This window comes from Mastigoproctus giganteus, chromosome 4 (genome assembly GCF_048544385.1).
Source record: "Mastigoproctus giganteus isolate SK-2022 chromosome 4, ASM4854438v1, whole genome shotgun sequence".
In the NCBI taxonomy this organism is placed as follows: domain Eukaryota; kingdom Metazoa; phylum Arthropoda; class Arachnida; order Uropygi; family Thelyphonidae; genus Mastigoproctus; species Mastigoproctus giganteus.
In genome coordinates, this window is record NC_143578.1 from 238,642,637 (window position 1) to 238,660,896 (window position 18,260).

At 38.7% G+C, this 18,260-nt stretch overlaps 1 protein-coding gene across 11 annotated transcripts in view; it reads right to left on the reverse strand.

Annotated features, from left to right (window-relative positions):
- Positions 1-18,260, reverse strand: part of eya (eya transcriptional coactivator and phosphatase 2) — a 257,430-nt gene that overhangs the window by 92,086 nt on the left and 147,084 nt on the right. For all 11 annotated transcript variants that reach the window (XM_090371236.1, XM_090371235.1, XM_090371240.1 and 8 more), the window contains one exon: positions 12,480-12,544. In XM_090371236.1, coding sequence (XP_090227362.1) covers positions 12,480-12,544 — 65 coding nt within the window. The remainder of the gene's footprint in view (positions 1-12,479; positions 12,545-18,260) is intronic.

Here is an 18,260-nt window from a genome sequence, read left to right on the forward strand (position 1 = left end):
AACACGAGTTCATGGTGCCCACGAGGTAGGTAACGGTGTTTGCTTACTATGAGTCATGTTTTTCAGGCAAGAATTACCACCCGTGGTGCGTATAGTGAAGTGAACGTTTATGTACGTGTTATGTCTTTGGATTGCCTCTAGACAAGCGCCCAACTCCATCTAGCAATTTGTGTTGCATACACTATCAGGCCTGAAATGTGTTGGTTTGTGTCGTAAGTGTAGATGTACCAGGCTACTTTGTTACCAGAGAGCAGCCAACACCCAGGCGACTGCTGCCTAGTGCCCGTCTACTGTCTACGCAGTTAACGCGCAAAATCCATCTGCTGGAGGGAGTGTAATACCAATGGTTGTCAGCAATTCAGTACCCAGGTTGCCTAACCCTGAGTACCAAAGAAAAAAAAAACAAGAGATCCCGAATCCACTGGAGTAATTTAATTGCTGATGGATGTCAGCAAAAGCTGGATTATTTACAATTCCAATATTTGTTGAGAAACGTTTTATCAACTCAGAAAATTCCTCTATATATAATATAGAAATCTAGAGGTACAACCCCTGCAATATTTTGAAGGGCGTCATTAACAACTGTTCTACATACCGAGTATGGATAATAAAAATTACCATTTGTAATAATAATAATTTGTTTTTGATTTGGCATTATTTACTCCATATTTGGAATTAGATTCATTGCAATGTTTCAAGAGATGTACTATTGCACCCTCAACTGAGAACCCCTTTTTAAAACCTAATTTACAATTTGCCTGTAACCCTGAAGCAAAAATTATTTTATTTGGGGGTAATCAGCCTTTCTAGTAATAAGTATATATATTTTTTCAGATTTCCTAATAGAGTGATCGGTCTATATGCCACTGGATCTGTTTTATCCTTTCCAGATTTGTGTGAAATTTCTAGTAAAGCCAATTTCCGAAACCCACGGAAAACCCCCTCAACCCAAACATTTATTTTACATGCTTAATAGTATTTCTGGATATAAGTGAAACATTTTAATAATCTCACTGTTCTCAACTAAATTCAAATTTAACTGGCGAAGTCAACCAGCTCTTAGGAGACCATGTGCACCCTACCACATTGCATTTTTTTCCTGGACAAGAACGGGATCTTCCAAGACGATAATGAGCCGTGTCATCGGACTCGCACTGTGCATGAGTGGTTCGAAGAACAGTGAAGATATCACCCATCTTGATTGGCCTCCAAATTTGCCTGACCTCAGTCCACTTGAACACATGTGGGATGTTTTGGAAGTGAGGCGTATGGGCACGTAACTGTCATCTATTCCGACGCTGCGAAAAAGCTGCAGATTCCTACAGACGCCTTCAGGCATCTAGTGGAGTCAATGCCTAGACGAATAGCGGCTGTTATCCGTGCGAACGGTGGCCCAACACGCTATTAGGTGGGTAGTCATAATTCAATGATCACTCAGTGTGCATATATTATCTTTCATAGGAACCACAACTGTGGTTTCTATGAAAGATAATCCGGCATTATTGATATATGGTATTCACACAGATCTTGGGAAAGAGGAGATCACTGAAGAGTTGAACAATAACTCAATGGAATATGGATATTCACTGGAAGAAGTTGCCCCTTTGGTTTTACACCAAAGATCTCGTATATTAAATGAAATTAGAACAGCTGCCGAAGATACTGGTTAGATATTACTGCTATACAGAACTTCGTGTTAAGGCTCAGTTTGGTCAAACTTGAAGGATTATGGGATTTCCAATACATGCTGGAGAAATGCAACATGAGGAAGGAGATCCAAAAGCTGGAATATTGGTAATGAACAAGAATATTGATATAGTTACAATACGTAGTTTAAATTATAAAAATGCAATTTGTATTATGGTTAAGCATTTTATTAAATTCAATTTATTGTTCACCCTTTGACTTTATCTGGAGCATGCTATGCAATGTCTTGGAGGTAGTAAAGATATATCTTCAGATGTGAATGCAGAATCAAGTTACTGGTATAGGTTCAACGACTGACTATAGAGAGATAATGCTGGAAGATTTGTAGGTAGTCAATTGACCTAGTATTTATACAATTTATTGTAGTACTACAGGGCAATCAAACATTGACGTTACAATAAGTATAAGTAACTGTGGATTTCGTAACCAGGTAACAAATTGGATGATCAATGACCACAGAATTATCGTTTATAAAATTAATGATATTGTGATTTGTAATTATGATGAGACTAGGCCAGTGTAGTTTATTAGATTTCTATATGAAATATAGATTGGAATGCATTTGAAACGTATATACAGACTGATTTTATAACCTTTAACTGGACTAGGTTAGATTTAATTTTTACTGCTGATTTGGTGAATGATCATTTACTTCTCTGTTCAAGGAGTCGTATAAATCAACGAATAAAAAGATTCGTTACTCCAAGCAATTGCGCTTGGAGCCAAAAACTAAGAGTATTAACAGCATTCTTCCAGGAAGGAAATACCAACGTCACAGGCATTAGCCGGAAAATGAGGTAGAAAGACTTCATAATGAATACCTAACTATTAAAAGTAGATAGACCAAAGAAATTCTAAACAGGAAGCGTGGAAGCAATTACGAGTAACATTAATCCCTGTGGGCTATTATATAAAATTCCAAGAGAAAAACTGCATACAGCTCAGCTGTTAATGACAGAAGAAACTTTAGCATGGACAGATACTCTTGATGCAATGATAAAAAGATTGTTTCCAACAAATTTGCAATATCATACGGAAATACGAGAAGCAAACATTAATTATACCACTGAAAATAAATCTGAATCCTTAACTACAGATGATTAATATTAATAAATGTCCTGGAATAGGTACAATTGAAAATATTTTATATTAAAGTTCTTTCAATTCTTTCCGCAGGTTTTATTAGAATTATATAATAAGCCTCTGTCTGATGGTATATTCCCAAAGAATGGAAAGTAGCCTTGATAAAACTGGTTGGGAAGCCTAACAAACCGGCCCAGCATCCAAACTCATACCGACCAATAGCATTTCTGCTAATCTGGGGAAAATATTGGAGTGTTTAATAGTCCTACGAACAACAAATGTTAGTAGATAAAAACAAGATTTATGATAAACAATATGGTTTTGCTGCAAGTAGATCTTGTGAGGATGCACTTGCTGATTTTGTTTTTCATGTACAGAGGTTCCAATGCCAATTATGAATTGGCAATATATGTGGATTGAGGGGGCATTTGACTCCCTCTACTGCGAGGGAGTCAAGGGCCCCCTAGACTATGACAACATCATAGTCTAAAAAGACAAGTTATGGGTGGATGCCCGCAGGGATCTGTGTTGGGCCTGTTACTATGGGTCACGATACTAAATGAATGGCTTGAAAGAGATTTTGATCGTTGTAGAACTATGGCTTTTGCAGATGACCTCACGGTCATCGAGGTAGATATAAAGCAAACTGCTAACCACATCCTTAATGATATCTTCCAGTGGTCGATTAATAACACACTAATAAATCCTAGTAAAACAAAAATGATTTTTAAAACTCAACTAGATCACAGAACAGTACCACCATTAATCAAATACAGCTACTATTAGTAAAATAAAATAATATCTAGGAATTCTTATCCACAATAAGTTAAGCTTTAATCCTCATTTTATATACCTTGTGGGAAAAATTAAAGTTCTTAGGAACGACAATTAGAATTTCAAGAGTGGACTGGGTTCTTTCTACAAAAACACTACTTCTATGTTCTAAAGCACATGTCCAGCTTTTACAGTTGAGCGCCAAAATTGCTTCAAAGAGTCGACAAGCAAACATCACTTTCTCACTCTCAAAACCATACTGGAAGATAGGAAGAATATAGCAGATGTTTTTCAGTTCCTCAAGGAAATACATTTCTATAATCTAATATAAAACCAAATATAACCTCTGCAGTAAATGACTCTTGGAATCTATTCGCAGCAAAATACGAATACAAACAAAATTGTTGTTAAAACCTTCCAGGCGAAATTTAGTCGCAATAGCTCTTGCGCCAAGGATTTCTAATCAATCAATCTTACCTATTGTCATATGCAGCAGGAGTCTGGTTTTATAGATAGCAATATTTGCAAACAAGTTACAAAGATCAATATTAACTGTTGTCAATCGAGCTTGTAGAATAGTATCGACGGCAGCATTGCAAGTATTAGCTGGAACTATGCCACTGCATTGCTAATTTTATTTTTCGAGGATTATGTTACAGAATTAAAAGGAAGATACCAACTTTATATGTAAATATACAGCTCGATTTACAGGCAATTCCAATGATATAGAAGGAAAAAATGTTGGAATGAGTTGATTAATGTATGGCAGACTAGATGGGACAGAATAAGTCGACAAGAACATGGTTTTCTATGGGAATGGAAACTTTCTAAATTTTCTTTTAACACAATTAACTTTCTAATTTCTATCCTGGGGAAGAAGAGAATCTTTTCTCCCTTCACCCTAGCAACTTTTCCGAGATTACAAGAATTTGCTACGTAAGTGGTTAAGACAGATGGTTGTCTGAGCTTCTGAGAGTAACAATTAGTACTGAAGTCGCCTTTCTTTTTTTCCCCTCTTTGGAATGGGCCCGAAGAGGAATCAGATTCCTCATCAGGTGGATCAGAGTCTCGGATTGAAACAGTACGAGCTCTATTGGGGACTGGTCTACCTTCCCGTGGTGCAGACGTTGGAATGGGCCCGAAGAGGAATCTGGCCTACTTTTTGGCCAGATTCCTCATCAGGTGGATCAGAGTCTCGAATTGAAACAGTACGAGCTCTATTGGGGACTGGCCAACCTTCCCGTGGTGCAGACAAGTACTCAGAATCATCTCTTCAGGAAATTGATGCTTCTGGCTAGCCAAGCTGCCAGAACACACAAACCTACATTACTCACATATCTGGCCCTTTTGCAGTGGTACTGTTCTTCACAAAGAACATAGGCGGAGTTAAACTGACCCTCTAGGAGCCGCCCTTTACAAAAACACGTCCACACACTCACTTCCTGCAGTGTAGGTCTGTAAGGAAGACAAAATGTAAGCTGTGAAAAGATATTGAATTTGAGGAAGTTGGTGATATCACTTTAGAAATCATTTTAGGATAGTGAAGTCACTTTCGTCCAGGTGAAGACTGTCGAAGAGTTACCTTAACCCAGGGATTTACAGTCCATTTCTTCATATTGTGCAGTCCCGCCACAATGCAAGTAGCGAAAAGGATTGTGATCCATCTTGCAGAGCTTGAAAATCAGTTGAAATTACTTTCCTGAATGTTATTAGTGTCAGATAAAAACAATGTCGAATTTTCATATTTAATTTTACGTGTAAAACAAAAACTAAATATACTGGTGTTCAAAGAAAGTGCACCCCCCTTAAAATTGTAATTGTCGTCCGAATAACGTAAGTATATGGCAATATTTCTTACAGATTGCATCGGATAAGATTGACACGCGTAGGTGATGACGTAATATTGCATCAGCTGTTACTTTCAGCTATATAAGCACACTCTCTGCAAGAGTTGCAGTCATTCCTTGCTTGTGTCAGGATGGCGAGTTACATGCAGTTGACGCCACGAAGAAAGAGTTGCTTTACGTGAGGAAGGATGTTCTTCCAGATATATTGCTTATAGAGTGTCTTGTAAACAGTTGACATCAAGTAGATTTCTTTCCAAACTCAAAAATACTGGTTCTGCTGATAGCAAAAAAGGAACCTGACACAAAGGAGTCTACGTCAAACGAGGACGTGTTTAGAAGCGCTTATGAATGGGGAGAACATACAGGAGTGGTAGCAAGTGCAGCAACAGTCAGAAGTCTCTTCAAAAATGGACTTTTAGCCCGTCGTCCTAAGAAGCCCCTCCTCACACACACAAAAATGTAAAAGGCTCGATTAATTTGGTGTAAGGAGCATGCCAAATGGAACCCCGAGCATTGGAAGTTAGTTATTTTCTCGGATGAGAAGAAATTCAACCTGCATGGCTCTGATGGGAGACAAACGATTCAACCTTAGACGTGGTGAAGAATACAATCCAGACTGTATGGTACCCACAGTGAAATTCCCTACCAGCCAAATAATGAAATTCCCTACCAGCCAATTTGCCTTCCAATTATAAAAGGTTCCGCCTGGAACCTTTTATAATTGGAAGGCAAATTGCTACCAACCTTTAGAGATCATCGAGACCATCTCAACCTGCTTGCAAGTAACTGCATCTTTCAGGACGAGTCTGCTCCTTGTCATCGGACGAAAAGTGTAAGTAGGCACTTCTATAGTTACTTTAGCTTCATTTGTGCATTAGAGGTTCGACAATGTGTTTACATTTTCTACAGGTGAAAAAAAATGGTTGGAGGAACGGTCCATTACAACTCTTAGCTGGCTAGGAACAGCCTGTACCTGAATCTTATAGAGAACTGTTGGCATCGTGTGGAATGTGCAGTTTCCAGAAAGAAACCAAAGACCCTTCGTGAACTTCAGGAAGCATAATTCGTGTTTGGAACCACCAACCATCAGTTGATTATCTTCAGAAATTGATCTTGTCAATGCCTCGATGTACTGTTGTCATCAGGGCCAGAGGCGATTCAACTAAATATTAGTTTTCACCTGGTGAACTTTTCATTTTGTTTTCCTTTAAAATGATAAACTGAAACAAATTGAGGGCTTTTGATTACATTTCAAACATAATTTTCCTGTTTACCAAAACTGTTGTATGTCGGTTGCAAATGCTCATTTTGGAGTATTTTGAGAGCATCTGTCAAATATTACTTAGCTTTACCTTAACTATTAATAAATATCTTTTGTTTATTTCTATTTGTGATAAAAAATAAACAAACAAAGGTAAACTGCAGCCATTATCAACCCACAGCAGGATGGAGGATTCCTCAAAAATTCATGTTGAGGAAAATGGACCATAATCTGCCACGCTTGTCCAGTGAGGGTTGGCAGATCGAACGTATTTAGCAGTCAGAGGCTTGAAACCCAGTCTACTCAAGGAGCTTGTGCTACTGCACTCCCACTCCTGATCACTCGGCTACGGGGGCCTCTATTTGTGATGCTAGTCATTAATGTAACATACCATTGCGAAAAAGGGTTAGATGTGAAATTCCTAGGTGATGCACTTTCTTTGAACACCAGTATACAAGTATTGTCAAAAAAAAAAAAAAAAAAAAAGTATAATTCGTGTTAAGACATTGTTCTTGCAGCCCATGACCTTCATGCATATTATCTGTTTTGACTTAGCTAGAAAAAAGGTTGGACACACCAAGACGATCTTTCTCCATGACAATATAAAATAGAGAGGTGATATTATGCCAGCCGACTCAAGTTGTCTACAATGTTAGGATGGATGAGTGTAGACAATGGCACTAAAACTTGAACTTTATGTTGAAGAACTCAGATGTATGTCTCTCATTAACCTTATTCTAATGTTTTCGACATAGTCAGGTTTTCGACCAGTATGTCCCCGAAACACAGTAACATCAGATGCAGTATTTTCAGGTAGAGGGAGAATGTGAAAGGATAAGTAATATTATTACTTAAGTTTATAATGTTAAATAATATTATAAACTTAATAATATCTGCCAGTATCGTAACTCCCAGATCCCTTTCTTCCTTTACTGTCTTTAATTCAACCTACCAACTGGGGATGTTATTTTGGGGTTGCTTTTTCCCAAGTGGCAGTTCTCTGCTTCAACTTGTTCTTTGAGCAGAACCATTATTTTGCAGTTACAATAACAACCCAGGTCTAGCTGGCAGCTTCCTGCCAACATACGTCACGAGCCTGGAAGAAGTCCAGGCTCTTGACATAAACTAGACTATCACTATTTTATCCTGGTCAAAAATTGTTTTATATCCTTCGGCCTTGAATATTGCGACACCAAAACATATCAGAGTCCAATATATTTCTTCTATCTTCCCCAATCCGTCCATGGTATAATACTATCATAGATTCAACCAGCTTTTGCTTTTAGGATTACCATCAAGATATAATTAAATATTTAAAAAAAAGCAAACAGTTGAGAATCTTAAAAATGGCTGGAAGGAGTGTTTAACGTTATTTCTGCTGGATGCTGTTCCTCACAGTCCTAAAAGAGCTACACGAACTTCCAATGCAAAGCTAAGGAACAGCAAGTTATCCTCTGCTTGCTGGTACATTTTAGGGCTGGTCAGTTGCATATTCAATCATTGAACAGAAGCACTCTAACAACGAGTACACCTCGCCACAAGTACATCTTTCAACACGCCAGAGGAACTGAAAAACGGCTGATGCACACAAAATGCAATTTACTGTGGATGTCTCTGGTGAATCGGCGTCGCTGTTGGAGGACCGCGATGACCCAAGATCACCTAACGACGTTTGTGCTCTTTCTCCAAAAGAGATAGTTTGCGCCTAGCCATTGCGTACCGGACCCGATCGATACAATATCGAAAGGCGCAAGGCAGCGTTGAAAACAATTTTAACCAGAGATATTTCTGGTAATAACCCAGATTTATTGTTTAGAATTAAATAACATCACTGACAATGCTAACAGCCCATGATGGACCAAAATTTAATGTAAGAAACTTTAAATCGAAGTAGCGGTTCCTAATAGGAACCACTAGAAGAATAATTGGGTTTTAGATTACTCAGATGGATAAATAATTCAGGAATTGTCTGTATTGCTTATCAATTTGTGGGAATGGAGATTCATTTCTTCGTAATATTGACATCCTTTGCTACCAAATCACAGATTCCAGAGAATTTCACAAATTACTTTCAGAAGAGAAAGCATCCTTTTCTTAGGAAGCAAGAAAACATTCGATGATTAGAACAGCCAATCGAAACGAATCCTAAACTGCATCTAAAGCCTAGAAAATTTCTTATCCTGAAGAGCTCGTTTAAAAGCTATCAAATTTCTTTTTGGTTCGTTCAACAACCTCGACCTGCCATTTCCTCTCCAACCGAATTCATTTCCTGTTTCTCCACAGTGCGCGAGATCTGCCACATATGGAAATAGCTTGGAATCGACGGGTGCAGCACTCGTCAGATACTATCGGTTGCCCCTTCAACGTGTGTGGTGGAATTGTCAGTTGGGCAGAAGTACATCGACACATTCTGACAGGGATGGAAACCCAGTTTGGAGCAGCTCGATACTAGTGATCGTAAACAAAACAGAATAAAAACAAAAGCATATAATGGGTGTCAATGGGCAGAGTGCAGCGAATGTAAAAGCCCTGTCCAGGGGTCTCATTACGAGGGCAGATGGTAAAAGCACTGGCGTGGTGCAGGTATACCGAAACTGTTAAGTGTCTTTATGGGATAAGTATAGATATTTACAAATAGAGAGGCCTAAATTCACTCGAGAACATCAACGATTCTCGACTTCCAGCAGAGTGGCGCCCGCTTATATACGATCTGCATATTTATTAAGTTGGCGCGATGTTCATTATGCAAATTCCATTGTTGGCAGAAGGAGGAAATGCAAGCAGAGTGTGTACGATCTGTGTGGGATTCTGTAAAGGTAATTGTGACTCGGAGTGGTGGTGCGGATCGCCTTTCACTGCTGCAGGTACTTGTGGGGCTTCGCTATAAATCAAACTTCGGGATGCTCCTCTTCAGCACTGATTCAATTCGGGAAGCTGTCCGTGCCTCGATGCCGCATTCCGTGCACGCACGCTTGCAAAAGGGTACGCGTCTCATACAGAAAGGTTGAGTGCGCGCACTTTAAGCAAAGTGCAGAAAAGATCGGAGGAAAATTAAAATTGTTTAAGGCGGACGAAACACGAAATAGATGTTGTATTAGATGTCCGTGCTTTTTCCACCGGCATGGCGTTGCCTGATTAAACAAACCAGCGATGCAACGACAGAACCGAATTCAGAATTCCGAACCGAGCTTAGATATTTAGTAAACAACAAAAACCCACGAAATCCAATGCCCCTTATTTTTCAGATTTCCCTGTTAAGCTGGAGGAATCAAAGACACCCTTCTTGTCCAAGCGTTTTGTTTAGATCAAATCTCCCTTTCACCGTGTTCAGATCTTTTCACGTGCGTGTTCTACACTAAAGTGCCTCAAGATGCGGACAGCATTACTCTTGCTGTAACCTCTGGGCGAACAAAAAATGTATAAATGCTGGATTCCACCTTTTCCACACAGCAAGTCTTGTCTGTTGTTTCTGCTATTATACTATAATTTATTAACGAGTTAATAAAAAAGATGGTTGATGTTTAGAATTCTGTTTGCGCGAAACTTTTTTAGTGGATGAGAAATTTGTTAGGTTTACTAATAGGAATAACCACACGCTTATACAGCCTGAAAATTTTCCTTATTTATAAAGTTACTAGAAAAGAGGTTCGAAGGGTATCGACTGGACAAGTTTTTTTCTTTTACGGCAGGCATCTCAGGGCACGAGGTAGTTTTGTTTTTAGGCATATATGCTGCTATCAAGGCAGACATGAACTAGTAACCGTATTATTATCACAAATTTCAGGTCTTAATGGAGAGTATTAAGACCTGATATTTATTACTTGAACATCATGAGAACATGTTTTTTCTTCTTTCTTTTCCCACACTCAGATCGTATGAAGACTAGCAGCCGCCCCTTTCTTTCTTCCCTCTTTCGAAGAATTTCTAATGAAAGACGTGAATATACTGTATTTGCTATCTTTATTACCAGTAGCTTTAATGAGGAGAATCATTAAATTATGGGTCTTCCAGTGGATCACAGACTGATAACCCTATTTTTATGAAGCTATTGCCTCTTCTTACCAAACAAGAACATGACGGCTGGGTCTGTTTGCTAATGGATCTCTCATGGCTATTGTATAAACTAAGAGATGCCCCTTCTAAGCGGTCAAGGCCATGTTTAAGGCTCCGAAAGCACAATATTCCAAAGGTACAAATATTTTAAACAGAGTAATCTGGATTGAAGTTGGCTTGCTCTAGAGACGGATCAATTCAGATGCACCCAAAGTGAAATATCTAGTGATTCAGCCCTTGTGTCAAGAGAGGGCAGCACTTAAGTTTATTTCTGGAAAAGAAATAAACCTTTGTTGGTTAAGATTACGAAATTTGAAAACTTTCTTGTTGCCAACTGTCTGGATCCCTTGTCTTGGCCGACAGACAGAATCGTCTCATCATACACTTCACTGTTCGAACCACGCATCTATGAGATGAAGACGTCGCAGGACCGGAAGTGCCACCTGTAGTCGATGTCACTCGCGCCAACACTAGGCCCCTTCATTACCAGACATAATCCCTTGACCCCGACTCGCCAAGCCTTTGCACCCTTTTCTGAGCGCATTCTTGCTGTACTTCATGAAGGCAGTGTTTGTCATCTGTTATAGATAAGGCTGAGGCCGCAGCCAATCGGATCGCTCAGCACTCCTCAGTCTAGCAGACCGTTTACTTCTAACGCCAAGAGAGCAACGGCAGGAACGCAGTGTGGCTGGACACGCGGTTTGAAAGGCTCCCCGCCAGTTGTGCACAATGAAGTGCTTTTACGATTTTTTCATCTCTCGCTCGTTCGCTCCAGTGACGATGCAGTGTAGCCCCCTACGATTCCATGTTAATTCCCCCCATCAATAGTCCCTACACAAGTCTACCATAAAGGCCTCTTAATCTCGCTCTCTTCTGGGATTTCCTGACTGGCGACATTCAGCTTACCAACTGCTAACAAAAATAGGAGGATTATGGCAGGCAGCGAGTGACCTCTGACAACGCTGGAAGAGACACAGATTGAGGAGATTAGCGTATGATTGAGAAGCGATTGTCTATTCATTTCGGAAAAATCACGGCTCTGCCACAGATGCGCTTGGCGTAAGGGAAACAGGGACGCACGTGACGTGCCACTTTATCCGACATGCGAGGGAAAGTTACGGCGAAAGGAAGCGTTGGGTTCAGTAATTAAAATCACAATCACAAGGGGGAAAATACGATCACAAGTAAGGGGAAAATGAATTTTATATCGCATTTCAGCTAAACAATGGGTCGAAACCGGGTTAATTATGGTATAAACAAAAGTCACAATAAATACAGCGTACTGCAATCAGGCGTTCCATCCTGGTTGGCTATCACAAGAGAGGGTCCGCTTCCAGGAACTTAATCTATTCATCAGCTAAGTACCATTAAGACCTTAATATCATAAATTCTTTGGGTTTCTTTGTCTGTTAGCAAAGAGGCAGACATTTTGATAAACTTTTCAAATTATAATTAATATGAAAGATTAAGAAGTGCCATACATTGATTCTTGTTATGTCTCCTAGGATCACGTAAAATATAATATAAAAACATGAAATATTTCACTGCTGCTAATTCTGAAGAATGGTCCAGTCTAATATTAAATTCAATCCAGAATAAGAAATTCTTCAGGCAGGCAAACAAATATTAGACTGGACAGGATGCAACAGAATAGGGTAGTCTTCTAGAAAACTTTGGTGCACAGGATTTCAAATAAGATAATATAATTCCCTTTTTCCTTTTATATAATATATAAATATGGAGGGTTCACTTACCTAATTGAAGCGGTGTGTTGATTCCCCGTTAGGTCTGGCTCGTTATCGTGTCTTGACCTCTTCACCTGGAAGAAAAGGAGTATTACTTGAATCAGATACATGCACACAGTTCAAGCATGTAATTAAACATTGATTGATTGACTAGAAGAGTTCTATTAAGTTCCTGGACCTAATTGTAAAGGAAAGGGTGCTGACTATTTTGTAGTCAGCACCCTTATTCTTCCAATATTACTTCATAGTGTATTAATGTGCAAGAATCTCTAATGATATTTTAATTCTTCGGTTCAATGCTCACCATCAGAAGGTTCTTGACATTTGTAATAAGTGATCCGAATTTTTTAATTTTATTTTAAATAAAAGGATAACAGCCCAATCATTTTAGTATATTAGAACTTATACAAAAAAGGGTTATCAAAAAGAGAAGAAACATTAGTTTGGAATGCCAATATTTTTTGAAGCACTGGATCATTTTGGCGAGTTAGGAGTTAAACACGAAACGAAAGACATGAGAGTGTGTGTGTGTGGGGAACCGTTTTATCAAACTGGCAGTTCTGTTACAGTGCGGCTTGAGTTTAAAGTTAGATTCAGCTGTAGAACAAGCTCAGAAAGACCAATGTGGCAAGATCACATACGATGAATTCGGTTCTTGAAGAAATATTTTAACGATAGGGTCATCTTTAATTGATATCCTGGACGAATATGGGATTGGATGGTCTTGAGCACCTTACTGCTCAAATATGAATCCCAGTGAGGTATAATTCAAATATCGTTGAGAAAGTGAAAGGCGAAATCAATGTTGCTGCTGTGCAGGACATCTCTGAAGTAAAAAATGGCTGTCTATGATAAACTTCAATCTATCTGCGAATGGTCTTGGATCCAGAGGTATCATATATTGAATATATCTTAACTTGAATAATAAATTCCTTGTGTCTTACGTGTTTAATAACATCAAACTCACAAATGCCAGGGCAATACATCAAAAATATAGGCTGAATAATTTGTTTTTAGAAAGTTGAAAGAGAAATGCCATTTGGATGAGTATTACTCAAATAATGAATAATGCTCATACAACTGACAAATTCATGCATCTGGTACCTCCCAGTCCCCCCCATAGATGCGGATAATTAGGCTTTTACTGTATTTTAAACTTTAGTTCCAATGAGCCAAAATTTACTAATAAATTTTAACTGGTTTCAATGACTTTATATGCAGTGACTTTGAAAAAAGGATTATGAAATAGTAAGATCTAATTCATTTTTTTTATATCTATTAAACTATATAATAGGACTCTCAGGACACAATTCTATATTTTGAATCAAATAGTAGTAGTAGTGGCATGTGATGCAAGAAAGCAAATGTATGAGCTTATGCAGCATCAGCCAAAAAAAAAAAAAAAACACACCATTCCCTCCAAATGCCTGTCCAGTTCCTCCTTAAATTTATTCAACTTATCAACTTCCACAACGACAGATGGAAGTTTGTTCCAGCAATTAACCACCCGCTGGCTAAAGGCAAATTTCCGCTCATCTATTCTACATCTGTCTTTTCTTAATTTGAATTTATGGCCCCTTAGGTTCGTAATCTGAACAAGTGGAAGGATCCCATCAGAATTCAGTGTGCTCAACCCATTCAAGGCCTTGTATACCTCAATCAGATCACCGCGCAGGTGTCTAGTCTCCAACCACTACAATTTGCAGAACTTAAGCCTCTCTTGGTAAGAGGCCACTTCATTCCCCTCACCAATTTTGTTGCCCTTCTCTGTACACGCTCAAGTAAATCTACATCCTTCCTAAAATGAGGCCTCCAGACCTGCACGCAGTACTCAAGGCGTGGCCTGACCATTGCCTTATACAGAGGGATAATCACCTCCTTTTCCCTGCTAGCAAAATTCCTATATATCATTGACAAAACCCCATGACCTGCCCTGGCAGCCTGTCTACACTGCTCAGAGAACTTCATATCTGACTGCACAATTACTCCTAGGTCTTTTTCATTTTCTACCACCTTAAGTGTGGTACCACACAGTTGGTACGTTTCTCTGGGGTTACTTCTACCCATATGCAGTACTTTGCATTTGTCAAGGTTAAACTTCAGTTGCTACTTCTTAGCCCATCTGCCCAAATTATCTAGATCCTGTTGCAGTAGCACACTGCCATTACTGTCATTAACAACCCTGCCAACCTTTGTATCATCTGCAAATTTCGTCATTAAGCCTGATATACCTTCATCAATATTATTGATAAATATACAAAACAACAGTGGACCTAACACCGAACCCTGTGGGACTCCACTAATAACATTAGTCCAAGAAGAGCAGCACCCATTGATTACCACCCTCTGTCTTCTCCCACTTAACCATCCTTTTATCCATTGTAGCAACTTACCGTTAATACCATTCTGCTCCAATTTGTACAATAGTCTTCCATGAGCAACAGTGTCAAAAGCTTTCCTGAAATCCAAATATATGATATCAAAATTATTTTTTGCGTCCAGTTCCTTTGTAACCACTTCATAATATCTTTTCAAATTTGTCAGACAAGACTTTCCCTTAACAAACCCATGCTGTGTCTGAATTATTGCTGCAGTCTTGTCTAGATGATCCTGCAATGCATCTTTAACCAGCGACTCCATTATTTTACCCGGAACAGAAGTTAAACTAACTGGTCTGTAATTACTCGTGTCACCCTTCGATCCCCCTTTGTGAATTGGGGATACATTTGCACATCTCCAGTCAGTGGGAACCTCCCCTGAGTCCAAGGATGCTCTCATAATTATGGCTAAGGGTTTGCTTAGTTGCTTTGCCGCCTCCTTTAATATAACGTTTAACTTCAACAATTTCTCTTCTACTTTGCTCTCAGTTATTCTCTTTTTTTTTAGCATGAATTTTTATCAAAAGGTAGAAGTTCAGAGTAAATACCATGCCATGTTAAGTTTTTATAGAAATACACGAGTACCACAAGAAAGGCTTATTCTTAGAATTTAAAATATCGAGCTCTTTATCCGGATCAAACAGATCACTCGAATTAATCATTGTTTAATACTCACTTTTTATATACAAGGTGGAAAGTAAATTATTAGTATTGACAAATGATAAAAGAAAGCAAGTTTATAAACCATTATCCAAAAGAAAAAAAAATCATCCGTCCATCCCTCTACAGTAGCTTGTATATTTCTTCAAACTATCCACTTACCCAAGTACAGATGAAAGTTTGTTCCAGCAATCAACCACCCTCTGGATGAAGGTAGATATCGACACATCTCTGCTGCAATTGTCCTGTTTCAATTTATGTCCCCTCCTGTGTGTAGTCGGAACATCAGTATTGACCTTGCTCAATCCATTCAAAGACTTAAAACATCTCAATCAGATCTCTTCGCAGGTACCTTGTCTCCAGACGCTATAATTTGAACTGGAGCCTCTCTCGTTGCCTTTCTGTGCACCCGTTCCAGCAGATCTAAGGTAGATCAATCGGAAAATGAGGTTTCCAGACCCGTATGTAGTATTCAAGATGGGGAGAGGGGCCAATCCCGGGTGCTGCTTCTGTGAGACCTTAAGGAATGATTACACCTCTCCTATAACATTGCTGATGCTGTCATTTCGTCTGCCAACGACCACTGTACTAGTCGAAGCCTATTATGGTAGATAGTGATCATTTTTAGTTTGTGATATTGCACCAATAATGCAAGCCTTTGATTCGCCTGTTTGCTCTAAATGGTTAACGCACAGTATATCTTTATTGTCCAATAAATGTTATTCTGAGCAAATGGGAGCAACGAGTTCGGTATGCCAAAGGAGATAGTCCTGGTGTGCTTTTCCAACATGCTACAGTTGCCTTTCAAGTCGTTATTTCTGAAACCAATGCCTTGGTTCTTATGTGAAACCTATTTCGAGCATAGTGATTGCGGATTTCAATGAAATTCGTTTATGCTCCTACTTTGCAACTAATTCTTCAGCTGTCTATTCATAATTATGAAGCTAATGCTCCCAACTTTCCAATAGAATTTACTTAATGAATTAATAGACACTACACTTTTATATCACGTAGTAGGTTAAATAATTTATTGTCGAAATCATAATTTAAAAAGAATTGAACCACCTCAATGCCAAACAAACTATGATTATGTCTCGAGCTCTTGCAGGTCCATTAATCTTCCACTTTGGGATAAATGTAGTGAGAGATGCGTATTCACCAGACATAAACAAAGCTGGCATCTTTTACTCGAGTAATGCCTTTTATTACCATTTACAACAGATTACTACCCTCATTCCAACAAAGTAGGGTTACTCGTACATACGAATGCATCATCAAGAATATTCCTACACTTTTTTTTTTATAAGCTTGACCCCAGCAAAGTAGTAAAGACCAAAGTTCATACATAACCGAGATAAGTAGGAAAAGAAGTGCTTGGCTTCCTGTTCACTACCCACAGTGATATTCTTCATGGAAAAAATCACTTCAGTCCTAAATAACAGTCGAAATCCAGCCCTTCGAGTTTTTAACTGCACAGCTGTTTGTACAACTTCGTCCCTAATCTATTATTCACTCACCATCGGAATGTACCAAATATACAAAAAAGAAACAGCAAGTCTTAGAAAAAAATAAATCTTGCTTTCAGGAATCGGACGAAACAATGAAATTTTACTTAACATAAATCAACTTTAATCTGTTTTAGGAAGTGATCAGATATTCGAAAAGCTTCCCATTTTCTTTATTGGCACAAGGACATCCCTCCCTCTTAGCTAAAATTTTTTTCCATGGGCCCTTAAACTTAAGACAGCCTGTTTTTTTATATATTTATTATAAAAAAAAAAAAAAACTCCTGGACATTATTCGCGAATCCCATGCATTATCTAAAAGGACTTCAGCGGTCACAGTTTGAGAAATTCTGATCTAAACAGCTGTGAAGTGAACCCCAAGCAGGGAGAATTTGTTCTGTGGGGGTTTAAAAACATTAAAAACAAACTCAGCGAATAGCAAAATTCGTCACTATAAATAGTTCCAAATAGCATAAGTAGGAACTGTATTGGAGTAAAAACATTTTATAGAGATACTAAAATTGGTTCGCTAAAGGGAGGTCACGCTAACTAATCTGGTAAATTACTATGATGTAGTCATTAAGCAGTTGGACGCAGGCAACAATTTTGAAATATGTTCCTAGACTTCAGTAAAGCTTTTTATCCGGTTCCTGGAAGGTTGCTTTTTAAACTGAGAGAAGTTGGAATTACTAGTAAGATCCTACGCTAGATTGCAGACTGGCTATAAGACAGAAGGTACTCAAAAATGGTCAGTGTTCAGGATAAACGAGAATAAAAAGTGGGCTCTCTCAGGGATCAGAGTTAGATCACCTTCTATTTCTAATTTTCATGAATGATATTGAAGATGGCATCAAAATAAGCTGTCAAAGTTTGCCAATAATTTGATGGTGGGAAGAGTGGTTAATTCGAACCAAGCCACATTGCTAAAGACTTGGATCGATGGCTTATATGGTCTGAAAAATACCCACTAGAACTTAATGCTTCCAATATCGAGATTATGCATCTGGGGAACAAAAATCCTGGAGTCAAATATAAGCTGTCTTGAGAAGATCTAAATATGATTCAAGAATCTGACATAAATTTTCCATGGGTGTAAACAGGAGGATAGGAAGGCACAGGGTATCCTGTTTCTCAATCCATGTCTCATTGACTCACTACATTTGGGGAATAGAAACCTTGGAGTCATGTATAAGCTGGGTGGGGGGAGAAAGAGGAAATAAAACTGATTCAAGGTGATAAAAAAAAGG